We start from the raw sequence: 23,590 nt of genomic DNA on the forward strand, positions 1-23,590 counted from the left end.
TATTATTGTATTTACAACTCAAAACAGCTTCGTGAGAGGTGAAGGAAACTAATGCACCTGTCCAAGGTCAGGCACATGAGTGTGACAGTTGAATTCCAAGCCCCAATCACTCCTGTGCATGGATGAGGCTCCTGGCTCCCCACCATGTCTGGAGAAGCTGAGTGGGGAAGTGGAGTTTTTCCTACACTCTGAGAAAGGAGACCTCCCATTGGTCTCTGAAAAGCATTCTGAAATCGTGGGGTGAGGGTCCAAGAATTAAGGAGTGTCAGATTTTCAGAGGCCCACCGGGGGCCCTCAGCCTGTGTCTGCCCATCTGTGCCAGAAGAAGTGGCTGGGACAGGTTCCAGATGCCTCCGTGTTCCTGGTTCTTTCCCCACACTTCCTTTGAGGTTACTTCAGTTCAGCTAGTGTTCGCTGGATGCCTTTGTGTGCTTGGCATTGTCTGTAAGAGGTGTGTCTGCCTCACTGCCAGGCTGAGGGAGCAAAACTCCCCTTTGCAGAATCAAATATTCTCAGGGTTACTTTTGAGTCTCTGGGAGGCTCTGGTGGTTCGTTGGGCTGCTAAATGCAAGGCTGAAACTTCGAACCCAACAACCGCTTTGAGGGAAAAAGATATGGCAGTCTGTTTTCCTTAATCAGTAACAGCCTTGGAAACCCTATGGGGACAGTTCTACTTTTTCCTGTAGGGTTTGGGGTTTGTTTTTTTTTTTTTGGTTGGTTATGTGCCGTGGAGTCGGTTCCGACTCATAGTTCTACTTTTTCCTATAGGGTCGCTGTGAGTCGGAATCCACTGGATGGCAGTGGGATTTTGTGTTGGAGAGGCACTGGAAGGAGTGTGGGCTGGGAGTTGACCTCCTGGGGTCATGGTCCAGGTCATGGTCCTGCTCTGCTCCAAATTAGATGTCTGATTTGGGGCAAGTCTCTTCTCTCTATGGGACTCAATTTACCCATTTCTACTTTAAAGTGGGGAGACCTGATGTGCTGCTGTGGGCTAATGCAAAGTCATTTGAACTGCAAGGTTGGTAGTTCAAGCTCACCAGCTGCTCCTTGAAAACCCTATACATGGTCGCTATGGGTTGGAATCGACTTGACAGCACTTCACAACAACAACTATAAAGGAGTCCTGGGGTGGCGCTATGGGTTAATGCACTGAACTACAAAAGTCGTTTGAACCTCAAGGTCGCCAGTTCAGGGTTGCTATGGGTTGGAAATGATTTGAAGGCATTTTAACAACAATAAAGAACTGCTGGTGTGGCGCTGTGGGCTAATGAGCTAGACTGCAAAGTCATTGGAACCACAGGTCAGTGGTTCAAGCTCATCTGCTGCTCCTTGGAAACCCTATACAGGGTCGCAATGGGTCGGAGCTGACTCCACAGCACTTAACAACAACAATAAAGGGGTGGGTTATGCCAGGGTGCTCATCGGGGTGGGGGAGGGGCAGGGTGTGTGTGGAAATGTTTGTAGGGTGTTTGTGTTGTCATGATGGAGCACTCAGTTGTAGCGGGGGTGGGGTGGGGAGCAGAGTTGTTAACTTGTACTGTAGTAGGATAGGCTGGCTCTATGGAGACTTGTCTGTCCTCCTCTCCCTTCCCCTGCCCACAAAGAACCAGTAGCAGTCCGTGGAAAAGACGAGAGGTGCTCTGAGCCACTTCCAGCTCTTAGAATAGGCCTTAACGTCAGGAATCGTGGGTCAGCTCCTCTAAGAATCTTGGAAGATGGACCAGCCCCAGGCCCATCCCCTCCTCTGGATCTAACCACTGGGGACTATAAACTTGTTTTTCTTATAATGAGATGGATTTTCATGTCCTAAAGAACCAAACCCTACCTACAGAGACTTGGAAGGGTCCTACTTGACCAAGATGGGTTTCCAGGGGTTTAGAAGAAACCTGCAGAATTGGCTAGTCTCTTCCTTCCCTGGTTGGCTAAAAGCAGAGCCTGCCCTTCTGTGTAGCAGCCCCAGGTGGCTTGTTTCTTCTTCCGGCAGTGGGGGGCAGGCACCTCTTCCATCCAACTCTGGAGGTTGATGTTCCAGGCCCAGTGGCTCTGGGACTCTTTAGGGCGCCCACGTGGGCCAGGAACAAAGCCCAGTGTGTTACTCCTCCTGCAGTTACCATGCCACCTGCCTGGCCCGCCCTCCACCTCCCCAGCCCATCTGCTGCTCACACGAGTTTCTCACTCATCCCTTTGTTCCCACTGGCTGAGGTGCCACCTGTGGTGGTAGGGCCTCCCTTGGCTGTGGGCATCCTCCAGCCCCCTGGCTGAGACCCAAGGTGAACTGTAGCAGTGCAGAAGGAAAGATGGCTTCAGGTGAAAACCTGGAACTCCTCGGTCCACCTCTCAATTTAGCACAGAAAAGCTGGCCTCCGTCATAGGCAGGGGAGAGAAGGGCCTAGGGGTGGCCCTGACATGTCTTTGGCAGTAGACCTGGTTCTGGAGAATATTGGCTTCAACAATGATGGGGGGTTGAGTGCTCTAAAAGAAGCCCCTGGGGGATGCTGGACTACAGAGCATCTGTGGGTGGGATTCAACCCACACCACCTGGTGGGAGTGCAATTAACCTTTTAAAGAGGCTTTGTGGATAATGGTTTAACTTTGCTCAATATCCTGTACTGAGGTGGTAGAGTGGGTTGCTTGCTAATCCCCAGCCATAATCTGGTCCTACAGATTTGAGGCCCCTTCCTTTTAGAAACCTTCAACCATTCCCCTAGGCTCCCTTCTTCTACACCATTCATTGGGCATTTACAGACTGCCTGGAGTCTTTGGGTGGCGCAATCAGTTAAGTGCTCAGACTGGCAGTTCATACTGCCTACCCACCCAGGGGTATATCACTTGTAAGACCTGGTCATCTGGTTCTGGATTTAAAAAATTGTGGAGTGCAGTTCTTCTCTGAAACACCCCACGGGGTTGCTGTGGTCCGACTTGACTTGGCAGCAATTGGTTTGATTTTTTGTTGTTGTTTGGTGTCTGTGCATAGCCTATGTCCCTCCAGACTAGTGCCCTCTTGAAGAGGGAGGCTACCCACAATCCAGTAGAAACATTCCTTATGGTCACTGGATCATTATATCTTGATCCTTCTCACTGGCACATAATTGGACACCTCCTATGTACCCAGCCCTTTTCCCCCCCCTGTGCACAGGGTGATGGGTGGCCTCTGTTAGGCCCACTGCTGTAACAGTCTCTTCCTGTGACTCTCTCTGCAGGTATCCAGACAGCCATTGTCTTCATCAAGGAGCCATCTTCACAGGATGCATTGCAGGGGCGCCGGGCACTGCTCCGCTGTGAGATTGAGGCCCCAGGCCCCGTGAGCGTGTACTGGCTGCTCAATGGGGCTCCTGTTCAGGACACGGAGCGGCGCTTCACCCAGGGCAGCAGCTTGAGCTTTGCGGCTGTGGACCGGCTGCAGGACTCCGGTGCGTTCCAGTGTGTGGCTCGGGATGACACCACAGGCGAGGAAGCCCGCAGCTCCAATGCCACCTTCAACATTAAATGTGAGCCTGGGGGTTATGCCTGCCCTTTCATCATATCCCAACAACTGAACCGTGTGGTGTACCTTTCCTTTGCCTTGGCTTCTCCTATTTTCAATGGAATAGGCAGAGAAGAGGCAGAATATGGATAAGAGGAAGTTCAAATTCTCATTTTTTCCAAAAGTGCCCTCTTCCTCTCCCCATCCCTCCCCCCTCAAGCCCTAGGCCCATTTATCTGCTGGTTGCTTGGCAGAATAGTAGGCATGACCTGCCAGGGACCAGGGTAGACACTTTGTACCTGTTACCTGCCTGGAAACCACAGCCTCAGCTTCACAGGGCATCCTCCCATTTTCTATTGGGGGCACCACCCTTCCTTCATTCCTCTGCGGGTTCCCCCCCCCACACACACTGCCCTGCTCCTCACTCTGCACCTGTGGCTATGCTGCAGGGATTGAGGCGGGTCCTGTGACCCTGAAGCATCCTGCCTCGGAAGCAGACATCCAGCCACAGATCCAGGTCACGCTACGTTGTCACATTGACGGGCACCCTCGGTAAGAGCCAAGGCTGGTTCCACATGGTGGGGGGTGGGGTGGGGAATGGTTGTTGTTTTGTTTTGTTTTTTTAACTCTTTTATTGTGGATTATGTGATAGTTTCCATGGGAGAACATTAGCTTTACATTCATCTTATCGTATATCGTTACATTGCCGTGGTTACAATCCCCTCCATGCATCATCAACCAACCAAAGGGTAGGGAAGGGTTTTGTAGACAAATCCTGAACTCTGTTCACATGGTCATCTTTTCATTCTGTAGTCACCCACCCTGACCCTCATCACAGTGCTCTTCACCCCTCCCCAAATTCTGTTCCAAACCATCTCAGAGGACCTAAGGGGAAGGGCAACACTGTGCTCCACAGCCATATGCATGAATCCCTGGATTCTGGAAGCCAAGAGAGCTAGCATCTCAACCGGATTCTGCTTCTGAATTGTGTGCCCTTGTGCTAGTCACTTTCCTTCCTCAGGCCCGTTTCCCCATTTGCATACTGAGGGGTCTAACCCTCACCCTCTTGTTCTGTATTTTCTCTGCTAGCCACTTGAGTACCCCTCTCCCTGCTGCTGACCTCTTCTGCCCCACAGGCCCACCTACCAGTGGTTCCGAGATGGGAGTCCCCTTTCCGATGGTCAGAGCAACCACACAGTCAGTAGCAAAGAGCGGAACCTGACCCTCCGGCCGGCTAGCCCTGAACACAGCGGCCTGTATTCCTGTTGTGCCCACAATGCCTTTGGTCAGGCCTGCAGCAGCCAGAATTTCACCTTGAATATTGCTGGTGAGCCTGGGGCTGGAATGGGGAGGGAGGGGGGTGGGAGCGGCCTCCCTACTCTGCCCACTCATGCCCCTCACTTCCCCCCACCTCTTTACCACCTGCCCCAGATGAAAGCTTTGCCAGGGTGGTGCTGGCGCCTCGGGATGTGGTGGTAGCGAGGAATGAGGAGGCCATGTTCCACTGTCAGTTCTCAGCACAGCCACCCCCAAGCCTGCAGTGGGTCTTTGAAGATGATACTCCTATCACCAACCGCAGTCGGTAAGACATCTGGCAGGGAGCCTTCAAGTACAGTGATACAGGTTGTGTATTGAACATGCATTAGCTAGAGAGATGGAATTCATGTCACAAGCATCATATTTGTGCATGTATTTTAGATTTCCAGCAGATGGCAGTAGAATGTTTTGTTGTTTTATAACCAAATCTCTTCGCAATAGTTCTCCAACAAAGAGAAGGGTCTCCAGGAAAGGCATCTTTTTCCAACTCATAGAGAGGCACTATATGAACTTATAATAGCCTATATGGATTGTGGGTGGAGAGGTCCAGGGATGGAATTGGCCTAGGGGACCTGAGTTGCCACTGTCTAGATAGCAAGATCTTGGACGACAAAGATACAGTACACACACACATACATACACACACTTTTTCAAAGGAAGCAAACATTTTCAGAAGGTGCTGGGAGGTGCCAGCCCCTCTCTACTCTCTGGGAGATTTCTTAGGAGCAGAGAGAGGTGCTTTGTGGTACCAGGCAGGCCATGATGCTTGGAAATAGACCTCTAGGTTCTAGGGGCTTGGATCCCACCTGGTTTCAGTCCTGCGGACACATCAAGAGTTCCACTGGCATAGCTGAGAGCTTCTGACTACTGCAACTGGATGCCTCTCCAGCAGGCCTGTCTAAAGTTGGACCTTGGTTTTGGCCTTTCAGGGAAGGTGTCTTCCTAGTTGCATGCTGATTACTCACCGCACCAGAGGCTGAGTCTTCTGTAATTGGAACACACCACTCCAGTGTGGAATGTCAGCTCCTCTACCCTGTTCCTGGCCAATTCCTTCCTACATCTTTGACTTTCACCAGGCAGGGTTCCTTCCTGTTTCCTTCTAAAAGAGAGCTGGTGATGGCTACTTCCAAATAGCACTTTCTCCCCTCTGCAGTCCCCCACATCTCCGCAGAGCCACTGTGTTTGCCAATGGGTCCCTGCTGCTGACCCAGGTCCGACCACGCAATGCAGGGGTGTACCGCTGTGTGGGCCAGGGCCAGAGGGGCCCACCCATCATCCTGGAGGCCACATTGCACCTGGCAGGTGGGTCTCTGAGTCTGGAGTGCTGAGGTGGGGAACTGCCTTTGGGATTGTTGGCATGAAGAGATTAGGTTTCTATCTCTATTCAGAAACCTGCTGAGAGAGCAGAGGGAGGAAGAGGAGATACAGAGGGTTACTGCAGGGGGCTGTGGCTGGAAGAGGAGCCCTGATGGTGCAGTGGGTTAAACATTAGATTGCTAATCGAAGGTTGGCAGTTTGAACCCACTAGCCTTTCCACAGAAGAAAGATTTGGCAGTGTGCTTCTGTAAAGATTTTTGCATCCTTGGAAACCCTATGAGACAATTCTACTCTGCCTTAAAGGGTCGCTATGAGTTTGAATTGACTTGTTGGCAGTGGGTTGGGTTTGCTGGGTGGTTGGAAAAGGCTTACTGTGAAGGGAGTATCATGTACCCTGGGACCCACAGTAATTGGGCTGTTTCTCCCCTGCTCACATCCCTACAGAAATTGAAGACATGCCGCCATTTGAGCCTCGGGTATTCACGGCTGGCAGTGAGGAGCGTGTGGCCTGCCTGCCCCCCCAGGGCCTGCCTGAGCCCCGGGTGTGGTGGGAGCATGCGGGAGTCCGGCTGCCCACCCATGGCAGAGTCTACCAGAAGGGCCATGAACTGGTGTTCATCAGTCCTGCCGAGAGTGATGCCGGTGTCTACACTTGCCATGCAGCCAACCTGGCTGGTCAGCGGCTTCAAGAGGTCAACATCACCGTGGCCAGTGAGCACCTTGGCCCTGGAGGTTGAGGAGAGGTGGGGGGAGCCTAGTTCCAGGAAATCTCAGGCCTTGAAAGCTTGGGTATCCGTCAGCTATCAAGAGGTGATATTGGAATGGACAGTGGAGGGGCTGTATACATGGTACACAGGTGGGGCTGAGAGGAATGGTGACAGCCTCACAGAAAAAGAGGTACGAGCAGCAGATGGGAGTCCACACACAGACTTGGGTCCCACTGTGCCTCCAGTGCACACAGAGTCCTGCCTTGCTAAGACTTAGTCTCTCATCCACACAGTGGGGCTAATGCTCTGTTTCCTACCGCTTAAGATGATTGTCAAGATCACATGATAAAGATAAAAATGATATTTGTGGTTTTTCTTCTGGGAGGATGATGGTAGACAACAATTTATGGGTGATATTTATTTTACTTTAATTGATTATACTTTCCTCATTTCTGCATTGAACATTTGGCTTGTGAAATAAGAGAGAAAATAAACTAAATTAGACTAAAAATGTTCTTGGAGCTCAAATTGGTAGGGTTTGTGTGGCATGAATGTTGGGTGGGGGGTGAATTGGGGAGGAATTCAGACTAGGTTTTTGACTTCTGCAATTGATTAGATAATTACCTTATTGATTCTGACTCCTAGCGACCCCATGTACCCACCCACTTCCACTGAGTCAATTCTGACTCATAGTGACACTATATAGGGTTTCTGAAGCTATAAATCTTTATGGGAGCAGAAAGCCTTATCTTCTCCCTTGAAGTGGCTATTGGGTTTGAACTGCTGACCTTGCAATTAGCAGTCCAATCCTTATCCTATAGCACTACCAGGGCTCCTTACAGACAGTGTCTGATGACTCAATAAACAAGGTAAGCACAGGCTTATTACTTACTGACCTGTAGTATATAATTTCATATTTTCTCATGATATCAAAGATTCTGCTTCTAAGTACAGCTAACGTCAGTCTCTCTCCCAAACCCCGCAGCAGCTTCCAACAGAATCAGTCTCTTTTCAAATTTATAATCCCTGACAGGGACAGATTCCACAGTAAGCAAGGTCACTGCAAGTAAGCCTGTGCTTACCTTGCTTACTGGGCACTCCACCCCTGTCCTTGTGTACAAAGTAGAACTGCTCCATGGGGTTTTCAATGGCTGCGACCTTTCAAAAACAGATTGCTGAGCTTGTCTTTGGAGTTGCCTCTGGGTAGTTTCAAACCACTGGTTAGTAGCTGAATGTTTAACCATTTGTGTTACCAGGGACTTCTGTTTTATTTACAGATTGAGAAAATTGGGTTGAGCGGCTTTTAGCGGGAAACCAAATACTCTCTTTTGGACTCATAAAGTTTGAAGTCTGTGTTAGAGACCTCCAGTTGGAGAAAGTAGGCAGTTGAATTTGAAAATCTAAAGCTCATAAGGGAAGCTCTGGTGTAGACATGGCAGAGATCCACTCATATGGTATGAAAGGCTGTGGACTAGATGAGGCTATTTAGGAAGGTTTGTTGTTGTTGTTGTTAAGTGCCATCGAGTCGGTTCCGACCCATAGCGACCCAGTACAGGGTTTCCAAGGGGTGTAAATCTTTACGGGAGTAGAAAGCTTCATCTTTCTCCCGCGGAGCGGCTGGTAGTGTCGAACCGCTGACCTTAAGGTTCACAGCCCGATTCGTAACCACTACGCTACCAGAGCTCCTTATTTAGGAAGGTAGTGTGGCTAAAACAGAACAGAAGTCTGAGGACCAAGCTGTGGAGCATTATGGTGTAATAAAAAGAGCAAGAGTTTCGCGTCATACTGACTGGAGTTTTATATACCATTTCTGTTGTGTCATTGTGGATTAGCAAGTCATCGTTACTTCTTTAAGCTTCTGTTTTCTTAGCTATAAAATGGTAGAGGAAGACATACCTTAGGGACTTATTAACTAGGATAATATCCAAAGTGTACTGGCACATAGGCCAGTGAGGAGTAGTTGCTGGAATATTATATAGCAGCAGGTAGGGCATTCTGAGCTCAGGGCCCAGTAGGGGTTGGAGCCTTTCATCTTGCAGAGTTGTTAATCAAATGTCATTGTTCCCTTCCTCTCCTAGCTGTGCCTGTGTGGCTGAGGAAGCCCCAAGACAGCCAGCTGGAGGAGGGCAAGCCTGGCTATTTGCACTGCCTGACTCAGGCTACACCAAAGCCCCTGGTCATCTGGTACAGAAACCAGATGCTCATCTCGGAGGTGAGAATGAGGATTCTGGCTGGGGGGTGTGGTGTTTACCTCCCTCTGCTCTCCTCTGTGCCCCTTCCATAGCTCCCTGCCTGCCTCCTCAGGCAGCCCCAGGGAAACTTCTTGTGGGCATGTCATATGCTTTGCAGGACTCGCGGTTCGAGGTCTCTGAGAATGGGACATTGCGCATCAACAGTGTGGAGGTATACGATGGGACCTGGTACCGCTGCGTGAGCAGCACCCTGGCTGGCAGCATTGAGGCCCAAGCCCGCGTCCAAGTGCTGGGTGAGCTAAGATGGGTGGGGAATGTGCTGTGCCTGGGAGTCAGTCAAGAGAGGGCAGAGGAGGGGGTAGTAGAACCCAAGGCCTTCTTCCTACTTCATTGCCTCAGTTTCCCCTCTTTCCCGCACCTGCCCTCTACTGAAACAGAAAAGCTCAAATTCACACCACCACCCCAGCCACAACAATGCATGGAGTTTGACAAGGAAGCCACGGTGTCCTGCTCAGCCACAGGCCGAGAGAAGCCCACCATTAAGTGGATACGGACAGGTGAGTGCCATCTGAGCATTGTTATTGTTAGGTGCCACTGAGTCGTTCTGACTCATAGCGATCATTCGCACAACAGAATGAAACACTGCCTGGTCCTGCGTCCTCTTCACAGTTGTTGTGAAGTCAGACCCTATTGTTGCTGCCACTGTGTCAATCCATCTCTTTGGGGATCTTACTCTTTTTCACTGACCCTCTACTTTTCTAAGCATGATGTCCTTCTCCAGGGACTGACTGGTCCCTCCTGACAACACGTCCAGAGTGCAAAAACCATTCTGGCTGTACTTCCTGTAAGACTTATTTGTTCTTCTGGCAGTCCATGGTACTTTCAATCTTCTTTAACACTAATTCACATGCATCAATTCTTTTACAGTCTTCCTTATTCGTTGTCCAACTTACTCATGCATACTAGAGATTCAAATTGGGTCAGGTGTTTAAAATGATATATTTGCTCTTTAGTCTTCAAAGTGATATCTTTACTCTTTAATACTTTAAAGAGGTCTCTTTACAGCAGAGTTGCCCAATATAATACAGCATTTTGTTTTCTTGACTTTTGCTTCCGTGAACCTTGATTGTGGGTGGATCTAAGCAAAATGAAGTTTTTGATAGCTTCAGTTTTTTTCTCCATTTATCATGTTATATATTGGTTCAGTTGTAAGGAATTTCATTTCCTTTATATTATATTAAGGTGCAGTCCATACTGAAGGCTATAGTCATTGATCTTCATGATAGATATTTCAAATCCTCTTTACTTTCAGCAAGCAAGGTTGCTGATGATTCTCCCTCCAATCCGGATGCCACATTCTTCTTTGCATAATCCAGCTTCTCAGATTATTTGCTTAGCGTACAGATTGAATGTCAGCTTGAGGACTAGGGTGCGCCTAACCCAGGCCATTGTGTTTTCAATAGCCTCATATGGATGCGAAAGCTGGACAGTGAATAAAGAGGATCGTAGAAGAATTGATGCCTTTGAGTTGTGGTGTTGGAGGAGAATACTGAGGGTGCCATGGACTGCCAAAAGAACCAATAGATCTGTTTTGGAAGAAGTGCAGCCAGAGTGCTCCTTGGAGGCCAGGATGGCTAAGCTTCGTCTCTCCTACTTTGGACATGTAGTCCGGAGGAAACAATCGTTGGAGAAGGATGTCATGCTGGGTAGGGTGGAGGGTCAGAGAAAAAGAGGAAGACCTCCAACGAGATGGATCGGCCAGGTGGCATCATTGATGGACTCGGGGGTGGCAGCGGTGGTGAGGTTGGCCCAGGATCGAACATTGTTTCGTTCTGCTGTGCATGGAGTCGCTATGAGTCGGTTCCGACTCGATGGCACCTGACAACAACAACAACAACAGATTGAATAGTATGGTGCAAAAATACAACCCTGGTGCATACCTTTCCTGATTTTAAAACATTCAATATCCCATTGTTCTGCTCTAACGACTGCCTCTTGGTCTATGCACAGGTTCCTCATGAGCACAATTAAGTGTTCTGGAATATCCATTCTTTGCAATGTTATCCATAGCTTGTCATGATCCACCCAATTGAAAGCCTTTGCATAGTCAGTAAAGCACAGGTAAACATCTTTCTGGCATTCTTTGCTGTCAGCCAAGATCCATCTGACGTCAGCAATGATAAACCCTGGTTCTACATCCTTTTCTGAATCTGGCTTGAATTTCAGAGAGCTCCCTGTTGATGTACTGCTACAATAGTTTGTTTTCATTAGCTTCAACATTTTATTTGCATGTGATATTAATGATGTTGCTCTTGTGGTTTCTGCAGTCTGTTAGGTTACCTTTCTTTGGAATAGGCAAAATACGGATCTCTTCTAATCTTCCAAATTTCTTGACATAGATGAGTGAGAGTTTCTAGTGCTGCATCAATTTGTTGAAACAAACTGTTGAAATCAATTTGTATTCCATCATTTTCTGGAGCATGCTTTTTTGCCAATTTCTTCAGTACAGGCTGAGCTTCTTCCTTCAATACTGTCAGTTCTTGATGATATGGTACCTCTTGAAATAATTGAACATTGACCAGTTATTTTTAGTACTGTGTATTCTGTGTGTCCCATCTCCTTTTGATGTTTCCAGCATCACTTGATATTTTGCCCATAGAATCCTTCAATATTGCAACCAGAGGCAGTTCTTTCAGCGTGAGAAATGCTGAGTGTGTTCATCTCTATTGGTTTTCTTTCTTCCAGGTCTTTGTATATTTCATTATATGTAATATAATGTATTCTAGAGCTGCCCTTTCAAATTTTCTATTTAGCTCTTACTTCATTATTTCTAGAAGTTGCATTAGCTCCTCTATGCTCAAGCAAGTTTCAGAGTCTCTTTTGACATCCATTTTGGTCTTTTCTTTCTTTCTTGTCTCCTTAATGGACTTTTGCTTTTTTCTTGTTTGATGTTTTTTGATACCATTCCACAACTCTCCTGGTCTTTGGTCATTAGTGTATAATGCATCAAAACTGTTCTTAAGATTACTGCTAAATTCAGGTGGGATACATTCATGGAGTTCTGGTGTGGCACTATAGGATAAGCACTAATACCACAAGGTCAGTTTGAATCTCAAGGTCAAACTCACCAGCCACTACTTGGAAACCCTATATAGGGTTTCTATGAATCGGGAACGATTCAACAGCAGTTAGCAACAACATACTCATAGTCATGTTTTAGCTCTTGTGGACTTGTTTTAATGTTCTTCAGCCTAAACTTGCATATGAACAATTGATGGTCTGTTCCAGTCGGCTTTTGGCCTTCTTTTAAATGATGATATGGAACTTTTCCACTGTCTGTTTCCACAGATGCAGACAATTTGATTCCTGTATATTCTGTCTGATGAGGTCCAAGTATATAATCACCTTTTATATTGTTGAAGAAAGTATTTACAATGAATAAGTCATTGGTCTTGCATAATTCTACTGTGCGATCTCCAGCATCGTTTCTATTGTCAAGGTCATATTTTCCAACTAAGGATCCTTTATCTTTGCTTCCAACTTTTGCATTCTAATCACCAGTTATTAACAATGATTCTTGATTACATGTTCGATCCGTTTTAGACTGAATAAGTTGATAGTGTTCTTCAATTTCATTTGGCTTTAGTGGTTGGTGTGTAAATTTGAATGGTAGTAATATCATCTGGTCTTCCTTGTAGGCATATGGATTTTATCCTGTCCTAGGTTAGATCATGAAATGTTCTTTTTGACAATGACTGTGACACCATTCCTCTTCAGTTTGTTCCTGGCCTAGTAAATTTTATGGTTGTCTGATTCAAAATGACCAATACCAGTCCATTTCAGCTCTCTAATGCCTAGGATATTGATCTTTTTGCATTCCATTCCATCATTTCCAATGTTCTTAGAGTCATACTTCATACATTCCATGTTCCTATTATTAATGGATATTTGCAGCTATTTCTTCTCATTTTGAGTTGTGCCCCATCAGCAACTAAAAGTCTCAGATGCTTAACTCAATCCATATCATTAAGGTCAACTCTACTTTGAGGAAAAGCAGTTCTTCCTTAGTTGTATTTTGCATGTCTTCCAATCTGAGGGACTCATCTATGAAAACTATATCTGAAAATGTTCCACTGATATTCAAAGTTTTCAGTGGCCAGTCATTCAGAAGTGATGGCTCTTCTCCTTTCAAGTCTGGAAACTGCTGAAACCTGTCCACCATGGGTGACCCTGATGGTATTTTAAAAACCAGTGGCATAGCTTCCAGCATCACAGCAAAACACAAGCCACCACAGTACAACAAACTTGACAAGTGGTAGCATGTGGTCATAGAGGGGCAGCAGAGGTTAGTCCACTTAGCAGACATGTATGTCTGAGAAACATGAGTGCTTAGCACCATCCTGGGAATGATGAAGGATAGATATGAAATGTTGGTCCGATTTATATAGTCCAGTTAGAAAGAAGAGAGCCAGACGCAGAAGGGGTCAAATTACAACACTGGACAAAATATAAGATAACACAATATAACAAGTGATGGGTCCAGACAATGTAAATTCCTCCCTCTTTCCAGTATAAAAGTCACATAACCAAAACATCAACCCAGTTGCCTTTCTGTTGACACTAACTCATGACAACCATAAGGGTGCCCATAGAACTATGCTTCAGTTGGTTTTCAGTGGCTGGTTTTTTAGAAGTAGATCACTAGGCCTTTCTTTCAAAATGCCTCTGGGTAGACTTGAACCTCCAACCATTTATTTAGGAGTTGAGTGTTTAACCTCTTTAATGGCACCCAGGGATTCTAAAAGTAATATAGGCTCCTTTAAAAATTATAGGGAAAATAAATCTAAAAAACGGCCCCTGGTGGCACCATGGTTAAGCACTCACCTGCCAACCACAAGGTCAGCTACCATTTGCTGTGCAGGAGAAAAGCCCTCGCAATCTGATCCCATAAAGATTGTTGTTGTTAAGGGCCGTTGAGTCGGTTCCAACTCATAGCGGCCCTGTACAGGGTTTCAGAGGCTGTAAATCTTTACTGGAGCGGAACGCCTCATCTTTCTCCTGCAGAGTGGCTGGTAGTTTCAAACTGCTGACCTTAAGATTCGCAGCCCGATTCGTAACCACACTAAAGGAAACCCCTATGGGGCAGTTGTACTGTCTTGTGGTGTCGCTATGAGTCTAAATCAACTTGACAGACCATAATCTCACCATGTTATCTTTGGGTGTGTGTTCTCTTTTCTATGCATACACTTTTGTTTCTACATAGTAACTTTATATACTTGTAATTTATTAAGTTTACTACCTGAGTAAGATATGCTTGTAGAAAAAGGTGTTGGCGCTATAGAACTGGACTGCCGACTGCAAGGTCAGCAGTTCGTACCCATCAGCCTGCTCTTCCAGAGAAAGAAGAGGCTTTGTGCTCTCGTGAAGATTTACAGCCTCGGAAATGATGTAGGGTCGCTAAGACTTGAAATTGATTTGATGGTTGTGAGCTTTGAGTTTTGATAGGTAATTGTATATCATTTTTAACTTAACATTTTTGAGCATTTCACATGGATTTTGCATAAATATTGGCTTTGATGATTGCCATAATGCAGCCATGATTGAATTCACTGTAATTTCCTTAAGCCGTCCTTAAATGTTAGGAATTTGAGTTGTTTACCATCTATTTTTTTTTAAATTTATTTATTGTTGTCATAAGCATCCTGAAGCCAAAGCTTTTTCTGGGTTTAGCTTTATTTCCATTGGGAAGGCTTCCCAGAAATGGAATAATTATGTATAAGAGGATGTGCACATTTTACAGCCTTTTTGACACAGTTTGCCAAATTGTTTTTCTAAAGTGTTGGGTCCATTTTCATGAGTGAGTATGTAGGGTTGTAGGTTCGGTAAGCAGGCTCTCTTTTCCTCAGTTGTCTGGGAGAGCTTTTTGGGGAATTGGAAAACTGGGTCTTAGAATGAATCTGAAGCTGGGACAGTGACAAACAGCAGAAGGGTTCTAGGAGTGAGGAACACCAGGCAGTGAGGATGAGAACAAGGTAAATTCTGAGCCCTATCAAAAGTCCAGTTTGGCAGAAATGGAATGTTACATAGGTAAATAGAAGGAAATGAGACTGAAAAATTGAACAAGGAGTAACTCATGCGTGAGAAAGATGAGGCTATGTGTTCTTGTAAGGATTCCTAGTGTCAGAAACCCTAAAGAGCAGTTGTACTCCATCCTAAAGAGTCACTGTGAGTCAGAACCAACTCAGTGGCAGTGGTCTTGGTATTTGGGTCTCCCATGCCTAGGAGTCCCTAGGTGGCATCAACAATGAGTGTTCCGCTTCTAACCGAATGAGTCCACCCAGAGACACCTTGGAAGAAAGGCCTGACCTTCTACTTCCAAAATAACAACCGTGGAAAACCCTTAGAAGCACACTTCTACTCTGACCTATGTGGGGTCTCCATGAGTCAGAATTGAGTCGATGGTGGTTGGCTTCCCTATTTATGGCTCAAAAATTTTTCATCTTTTTACCTTGCATGTCTGTGAACAGCCAGACCTATGGTGTGTTTTGAGTAGAGATAAGTTTTGAGCAGAGATAAATGTTTGGGGGTATTGCCAACCAGCCATTGTAACTTTGGTCTACTCCTTAATTTCCTTTTCTTGCCCCTGCAGATGGGAGAAGCCTCCCAGAGTGGGTGACAGACAATTCCGGGACCCTGCACTTCTCCAGGGTGACACGCAGTGACGCTGGCAACTACACATGCATCGCCTCTAATGGGCCACAGGGCCAGATTCAGGCCCAGGTCCAGCTCACTGTGGCAGGTGCGACTGTGGAGGGCCCCAGGGCTAGGTGGGCAGGCCCTGGGGACACGACCTGGCCCACTAGCACACTTTGCTCACTGCTTCCTGCCTCTCGCCCTGCTCTACCTCTCCAGTGTTCATCACCTTCAAGGTGGAGCCAGAACGCACAACTGTGTACCAGGGCCACACAGCCCTGCTGCGCTGTGAGGCCCAGGGCGACCCCAAGCCACTCATACAGTGGAAGGGCAAGGACCGCATCCTGGACCCCACCAAGCTAGGACCCAGGTTAGTGCCCCTTCCCTCCCCCTCCCTCTTACCCATGCCCCGCCATCCCAGAGAGGTGGCCAGGTGGGCAGCACTGTGGCCTCTCTCCCGGCAGGATGCACATCTTCCAGAACGGCTCCTTGGTGATCCATGATGTGGCCCCTGAGGACTCGGGCCGCTATACCTGCATTGCAGGCAACAGTTGCAACATCAAGCACACAGAGGCCCCCCTCTACGTCGTGGGTACGGTCTGGGGAGGGTGTCCTGCACAGGAAATTGTGGGCCAGCCTAATTACTCCCTTTGTACTCCTTGGTCCTCTGTACACAGAAGGCTTTAACGTTAGTGTGGTGGTGGGGAGAGGGGCTGTTGGGATCTAACTGTGTCCTCGCCACCTGACAGTCTCACGTCCCATGCTTAGATCGGGCCGTCCTTTATTTCACATTCTATGGCTGTGGCCTGTGGCTGGGGGCGGTAGAGCAGGGTCCCCTGCAACAGCCACACATACTCTTAGCAGGCAAGATCCGCTAGGTCAGATGCAGAGACGGTACAAAAACCCCTTGGCCTTGAGGCCCAGAGAGGATAGTGTGCCAGGTACAAGGGTCAGGGACTCAGAACTTGGGTCTGGCCTCCTCTGCTAATTAGCTCTATGCTGGTGCAGAAGTTATTCCCCTCTGGGGGCTGGTTTCTGCATCCTTAAGATGCGGGTGGTTTAGATGAGTAGTTTGGAAGCCTTTTAGGCTTAGCAGCAGAACTGTTTTGTTTTGTTTTTTGGACAAAATGTTATGTGGACTGACATGGGCCCTTAGGTTGATGCTATTGGGGTGTGTGTGGGAGTTGGCCTCTCTCCCTCAGTTTCCCTAATGTCTCCTGGGACTCTCGCTGTGTTCCCTCAAAAGCCCCTAAACTAGAAAATCTGTCTACAAATGTATTACTGGAGGAACATGCTCCATGCTGAATAGTGTCTGGGATTCTCAACCAGAAGTTCCCAAGTGCTGCATTCCAGGGCCTGCCTTACAATACCGGGCCACTCAAGAAGCTGGTTAAACATCAGTGTGGATGTGTGGTGGTATCCTGACTTGTGTCCCCAGCCCAGTATTCGGATGCCCAAGCCAGTTTGGCCTCCTCTTCGTACCTGCCCTACGACCTGGGTGGGACACAAGGTCTAGCCCTTGGTAGAATCCAGTGAAGGTTGGCTGTCTTCCCGGGTCTGCCTACCTTTGTTAGGTCATTGAGTGTGGGGGAGGTTATCTGTGTGGGATGTGGAGAGACTAGTAGAGAAGGGGGGCTGCATCTACCCGTGGCCCCTCCCAATACCCCTCTGTGTTCTCTCAGACAAGCCGGTGCTGGAGGAGTCGGAGGGCCCAGGCAGCCCACCCCCATACAAGATGATCCAGACCATTGGGCTGTCCGTGGGTGCTGCCGTGGCCTACATCATTGCTGTGCTGGGCCTCATGTTCTACTGCAAGAAGCGCTGCAGGGCCAAGCGGCTTCAGAAGCAGCCGGAGGGCGAGGAGCCCGAGATGGAGTGCCTCAATGGTGAGGGGCTAGCGCGTGCGCCACAGTGCAGGGCTGAGGAGGTGTGGCTGCAACGCGCTGTAGGACAAGGGCTGCTACGCTGTGTCAGAGCTGTCTCACCCGCAGCTGGATGTCAAGTCCCAGGGCCTTGGCTTCTGAGCAGCCTGGCTCAGGACTCCCACTTTGTTTTCCTCTATTTCCCTGCCTTCTCCTCTCCCAGCACTCAAACCACTGATGAAATTTTGTATGTATGTTGTGTATTTTGTCTCCCCCCATTAATCTGGGAGTTTCCCCAAGGGCACTCTATATTATTACCCCTCCTCTCCAGACTGGGGAGTGCCTGAGTATATCTTCTCAGCAAAGCCAATCAGAAGCCAGGCCTGGGTCTCCATCATAGGATTTCCCCTTGTCAGTGTGAGGTCCTGGGAGAACAATGACCCTTACGTGGAGATGTGGTGGCCAGCAGCTGATGATGCTGAGTAGACTTGTGCAGTGTGTTCCATTTCAGAGGTCAAAATCAGCTGCCTCAAAGTTCCTGGGTGTCAGTCTGCTTCTGAAAACCCAGCTGCTGAAAGCCCTGGATCTCTACTCACACACATGGGCCTCCGTGAGTCAGAGTTGACTTGATGGCAACTGGATTTAGGAGTCTCTGGGTAGGATGAGCACTGGGCTGCTAACTAATCTCAAAGTTGGCGGCTCAAACCCACCAGCCCCTCCACAGGAGAAAGATGAGGCTGGGTGCTCCTGTAAAGATTTACAGTCTTAGAAACCCTATATAGGGTTGCAGTGAGTCAGAATTGACTCAAAGGTAAAAGCTGCCTGTTGTGGGGGAAAGATGAGTCAGTTTGCTCCCATAAAGATTACAGCCTTGGAAAACTCTAAGAAGCAGTTCTACTCTATCCTAAAGGGGTCACTATGAGCTGGAATCGACTGAATGGCAATAGGTTTGGATGTTTTGTTTGTTTGTTGTTTGGAGTTGGGGTGATGCAGGCTAGTTAACACACTTGACTGCTAAAAGGTTGACAGTTTGAATCCCCCCAGAGTTCCTCAGAAGAAAGCACAGGTGATCTGTTTCCAAAAATGCAGCCATTGAGAATCCTGATGAGCTCTGACAACACATAGGTCGCCGTGAGTTAGAGTTAACTCAATGGCAACTGATTCATCACTGTTTGTACCCTAAGGAGTGCCCATCTTCCCCACCTCTTCAGCCCCTTCATTTCATCTGTTGGACTGACCTTTTCATGTGGAATGCTGTGATTTGACCCTTTTGGTGAAAAGGGATAGATTGTGGGGGGAAACTGAGGTTTCCATGGTGACCAGAGTCAGGTATCTTTTCAATACAACATTGTTCCCAGGTGGGCCGTTGCAGAATGGGCAGCCCTCGGCAGAGATCCAAGAAGAAGTGGCTTTGACCAGCTTGGGCTCTGGCCCAGCGGCCACCAACAAACGCCACAGCACAAGTGACAAGATGCACTTCCCAAGGGCCAACCTGCAGCCCATCACCACACTGGGTATGTTACCTTGGCTACAACTACCCCTGCTCAACTACAGACCACCAGCCTGTAGGCTTTGAGTCCCTGAAATCTAGAATGTGAGGGTAGAGGGAACAGGAGCAAGACCATCTAGTCCAGTGTGTCCCCAAGGCCTGTGCTACCTGTAGTAGTATTTGCTTGATGTCTTTATTTAAATTAGCTCTTTCTTTTTTTTTTATTAAGATTAACTTTATTTCAGGAAAAATGGGAAAAGTTAGGGGTTTACACTAGTTAACTATTAAGCCTCAGAAGAATCATGAGCCACCTAAAAATCGTCATTCAAACCACGTATTAGAAAACTCTGACTTTGAGTCGACCCCTTTATTTTACTGTTGAAGAGCCTGAAAGCCAGCCTGGAGGTGGGGAGGAGTTTGCTCAGGGTCACACAGCTGAAGCAGGGCTCCGACCCAGTCCAGGGGTGGGGTTTAGCAGAGAGTCCCCAGTATATAACAGAGAGGAGCATCCTAAGTCAGGGAGCTTCCTCTGCTTTGGTAAAGGCAGCTGGCTTACTCAGACCTATACCCGCAGGGAAGAGTGAGTTTGGGGAGGTGTTCCTGGCCAAGGCACAGGGCTTGGAGGAGGGGGTGGCAGAGACCCTGGTGCTTGTGAAGAGTCTGCAGAGCCGTGACGAGCAGCAGCAGCTGGACTTCCGGAGGGAGTTCGAGATGTTTGGGAAGCTGAACCACGCCAACGTGGTGCAGCTGCTGGGGCTGTGCCGGGAGGCGGAGCCCCACTACATGGTGCTGGAATATGTGGACCTGGTACGCAGCCGGCAGGGGCCAGGGAGGGTGGGGGAGGGTGGGCACTGTGGAGACCTTCTCTCACGGGGGCCTTGCCAAGACCTTGGCCTGCCTGCTGTCGCCACCTTGTCATCCTCAGCTTTCTCTGCACTCTGCTCTCTGCAGCAGCCCCACTTTGTCCACGCTCCCTCGGATGCCTGCCAGGGCTTCCTCCCTGACCTGGCTTGCCTTGGTTGTCAGTTCTCCTTCCTTCCTCACCAGCCTTCTCCACCCACATTGTCATTCCCAGATCAGCCCCTTACTCTTTCCCCCCACCTGGTCGAGACCTCATTCCCTTGGTCTTCAAGCAGCTGTTTATCAGATCCCCTAGCTCTGGGGCGGGAGTGGATTCTTCATTTTTCCGTTAACCTGTCGTCATGAATGTTTTATGATTGTCTCTGCTGATGGTGGTCACCCTTGTTGGTTTATGTCTATTCAGTGCTAACAGTTAAGTAACCTTGGCGCTCAGAAGTTTCCTCTGGGGGGCGGGGAGCAGAAAGGAGGGTTGTGATATCCTTTTGGCTTTCTGAGAGCTGGGGCTTGGTCAACCATCTTTCTGGGGGCTCCCCTGAGGGTGGAATGACAACCCTCCTTGCTCTCTCTCTCTCTCTCTTTAATTCCCACTGGGCTTTCCCCATGGAAAGGGTGGGAGCTTCTTATCACCGCTCTGGGCAGGAGAAACTCTGATCACCTGTTTAGTTTGATGCTTTTGAGCCATTGGCCAGCTCCAACCTGACAACTTCTTCCTTAGGGAGACCTCAAACAGTTCCTGAGGATTTCCAAGAGCAAGGATGAGAAATTGAAGTCACAGGCCCTCAGTACCAAGCAGAAGGTAAGAACAGGAAGGTGGCAGGGGAGGGGAGGACAGTCTCAGTAATAGACCAAAACCCACTGCCAAGGAGATGATTCTGACTCATAGCGACCATGTGTAGGGTTTCCAAGACTGTAAATTGTTATGGGAGTGGCTGATGGGTTTGAACTGTCAACCTTGTGGTTAGCATCTCAACCCCTAACCCACAGCTCCAGTGGTACCATATATTCAGTGCTTCTTGTGGGCCAGGCTCTGTGATGAGTGCTTAACTATGATTATTGCAATTATGTTATGGCTGGGTGCTGTCAAGTCGAGTTCGATTCACAGCGACCTCACAGTAGTAATGCCCCCGTAGAGCTGTGTAGGCCGGAATCTTGGTGGACAGAAATCATCAGATCGTTCAAATGTGCTGGTGGGTTAGAACCACCAATCTTCCATTAGTAAGTAGCCTGACTGACACTTGACTGTTGTGCCTCAGGGATCCTTGTTCTCCCTTCACAGATGAAGAAACTAAGGCTGAGAGAGTAATTAACTTGCCCCAGATCACAGAGCCTGAAAGTGGCTTCATGCAGAAGAGGTGCTGTTGTTACCTCTGAGTCTAGACAGCTGTTCACAGCCATCTGGGACAGGTGATGCAGCTGGCAGCCAAGTCTCCAGGGCTCTGCTGTGTTGGGTGTGACCCTGAGTTTGTGAATGGGTTGCTCATTTCACCTTCTGTGGTTTTCACACTTTTGCTGAAGGGTTATGGGCTACACAGCCTTTCCTTCTGATTCTCTTTGCTTTCTGGGGCAAAGGCTTGTTCTGGGCACAAAGCCCTGGCTGAGCAGGCCTGAGTAGAAACCATGAGGAAGGGGAAGCTGATCTACACCCTGCCCACCTCAGACAGAACCTTCTTGATGCTGGAGATTGCTGTAACCTAGTCTCTTCTTTCTTCCTTGGGGCTCTTGCCTGTGATCTCCTCCTCTCACATCAAGCCTGGTCACTTCATAAACCAGTCAAAAGCTCAGAGCACAGTTAGTCCAGATTGCTAGAGTCCTTCCTCCCAGGTGACCAGTCTTGGTTTTGTAGTCTGACCCAGCTTCAAGACTCTTAGGGCAGAACAGGAAGGGTGTGTCTGTTTTATCCATCAGGAGGATGGGACCCTGCCTGGGGAAGCAATTCAGTATACTTGGGCCAGCCCCTCCCATCACACCCACCCAGTGGGGTAAGTGAGCTAGCCTAGGGTTTTCCCACACAGCACACTGTACCCCACCTCTGTCCCTGAGAAGTGGCAGGAATTGTCTGCCGTGGCTGCATCTGGGAACCTCATTACTCCAGCTAGGTGGGATTCAGGTCCCCAGTGCTGACAAATCAGTATACTCATGGAGCTGGCAAATCTTCACTGAGCTAGGAATTAAAACTGGCAGACATGCTGCCCTCGGGGCACCTGTGATCTATGGGGAAATTAGGGAAGTGGGTATGACATGTGTGCCTGAAAGACTTCAAGTAAGGCACCAAAAGTGAGTAAGAGACACAAATGAGGGACATTGAGGACATCCAGGAGTAGGATGGACAGACAGACGGTTGTAGCTGAGAAGCTTTCCCAGTAGAGAAAGTGTTGGAGTTGTTCTCAAGGACAGGAAGTAGTTGAATGGCAGGAAGGAGACTGCTTCAGGAGAGGGGAGTCAAGGTAGGTTTCTTTGGTCAAGATGAAGTCAGTACCCCTTATACATGTCCTAAGGGATTCTAGTTGGCTAAAGTCATCACTACCTTTATCTTTCCTAAAAGTCATGCATACACTTTGAGGCAATAATAGCTTAAGTGGGACAGGGGAGCTTCAATAAGTTGCTTTTCACACTCTCTAAGTACAAGAAGGAGCTCTGGTAGCATAGTGGTTACAAATCAGGCTGCGAACCGCAAGGTCAGCAGTTCAAAACTACCAGTTCGAAACTTCTGCAGGAGAAAGGAACTGTGGGCCGAAGACTGAGGGGGGAGGGGGGATTGTAGAGCACAGGCTTCTAGGATATGCCCTTTGGTCGGAAGACGATGCATGGAGGGGATTGGAACCGTGGCAATGTAATGATATACGATGGAATGTATATGGAACTGAGGTTCTCTCATGTAAGCTATCATATAATTCACAATAAAACATTAATAATAATAATAATAATACATTTATAAACAAAAGCAACAACATAAACCAGAATCAGATTTTGTTATAATGTATGTCCACAGGTATTTTATATTGGAAATTTCTCAGTATAAAAAAAATGCTCTTTTTCTTAGTAACCCTAGAACACATAAAAATATGAAATAATTCTGATATTGTTTCACCTGAAAGTATTTAATTGTTTTCAATATGTAAACAATTTTCTTTGAGACACTGACTTGAGTGAACAAACATAAAATTCCCTGAAAATAGCTCAGTGCAACTCATTTCTTCTTTAGCAAAGAAATTCAATCGACTTAGTGGCTATTATCAAGATGAATGCTTCAGCTTTGAGCTTCTCTTCCCTGTTTAGATTTTGGTAAATGTAAGGTCTTTCATTTATTGAGCATTTAACTCTACCAAGTTAAAAGCTGTACTATTCAGATTAAAGACACATATTACTTGTGAACTAAAATGTCATGCAGCAATTAAATTGGAAAGAAATCTTTTATGTATTGGCAATATAGTTCTATTATTGCTTTAGTTCTCTGATTTTTCTAAGAAAGAACAAGATAGAACATTCTTATGAGAAAATAATTTTAATGATATACTGTGAATTTTGTAAAATTCATTTAAATATATTGAAATAAATAAATTATGTAAATGAAAAAAAAAACAAAACAAAAAAACTTCTGCAGGAGAAAGATGAAACTTTCTCTTCCCATAAAGATTTACAGCCTCGGAAACACTGTACAGGGTCACTATGAGTCGGAACTCCAGGACATA

The 23,590-nt window shown here is 47.5% G+C and overlaps 1 protein-coding gene across 1 annotated transcript in view; it reads left to right on the top strand.

Moving 5' to 3' along the window:
* PTK7 (protein tyrosine kinase 7) overlaps positions 1–23,590 on the top strand; it is a 94,112-nt gene that overhangs the window by 56,550 nt on the left and 13,972 nt on the right. Inside the window, exons 2-17 of the mRNA XM_006860482.1 lie at positions 3,201–3,488; positions 3,913–4,015; positions 4,600–4,790; positions 4,895–5,045; positions 5,934–6,082; positions 6,542–6,808; positions 8,883–9,016; positions 9,154–9,289; positions 9,434–9,553; positions 15,646–15,795; positions 15,909–16,059; positions 16,154–16,281; positions 17,372–17,575; positions 18,910–19,065; positions 19,615–19,847; positions 20,617–20,697. Coding sequence (XP_006860544.1) covers positions 3,201–3,488; positions 3,913–4,015; positions 4,600–4,790; positions 4,895–5,045; positions 5,934–6,082; positions 6,542–6,808; positions 8,883–9,016; positions 9,154–9,289; positions 9,434–9,553; positions 15,646–15,795; positions 15,909–16,059; positions 16,154–16,281; positions 17,372–17,575; positions 18,910–19,065; positions 19,615–19,847; positions 20,617–20,697 — 2,642 coding nt within the window. The remainder of the gene's footprint in view (positions 1–3,200; positions 3,489–3,912; positions 4,016–4,599; positions 4,791–4,894; positions 5,046–5,933; positions 6,083–6,541; positions 6,809–8,882; positions 9,017–9,153; positions 9,290–9,433; positions 9,554–15,645; positions 15,796–15,908; positions 16,060–16,153; positions 16,282–17,371; positions 17,576–18,909; positions 19,066–19,614; positions 19,848–20,616; positions 20,698–23,590) is intronic.

This window comes from Chrysochloris asiatica, unplaced genomic scaffold, assembly GCF_000296735.1.
Source record: "Chrysochloris asiatica unplaced genomic scaffold, ChrAsi1.0 scaffold00038, whole genome shotgun sequence".
Lineage (NCBI taxonomy): Eukaryota > Metazoa > Chordata > Mammalia > Afrosoricida > Chrysochloridae > Chrysochloris > Chrysochloris asiatica.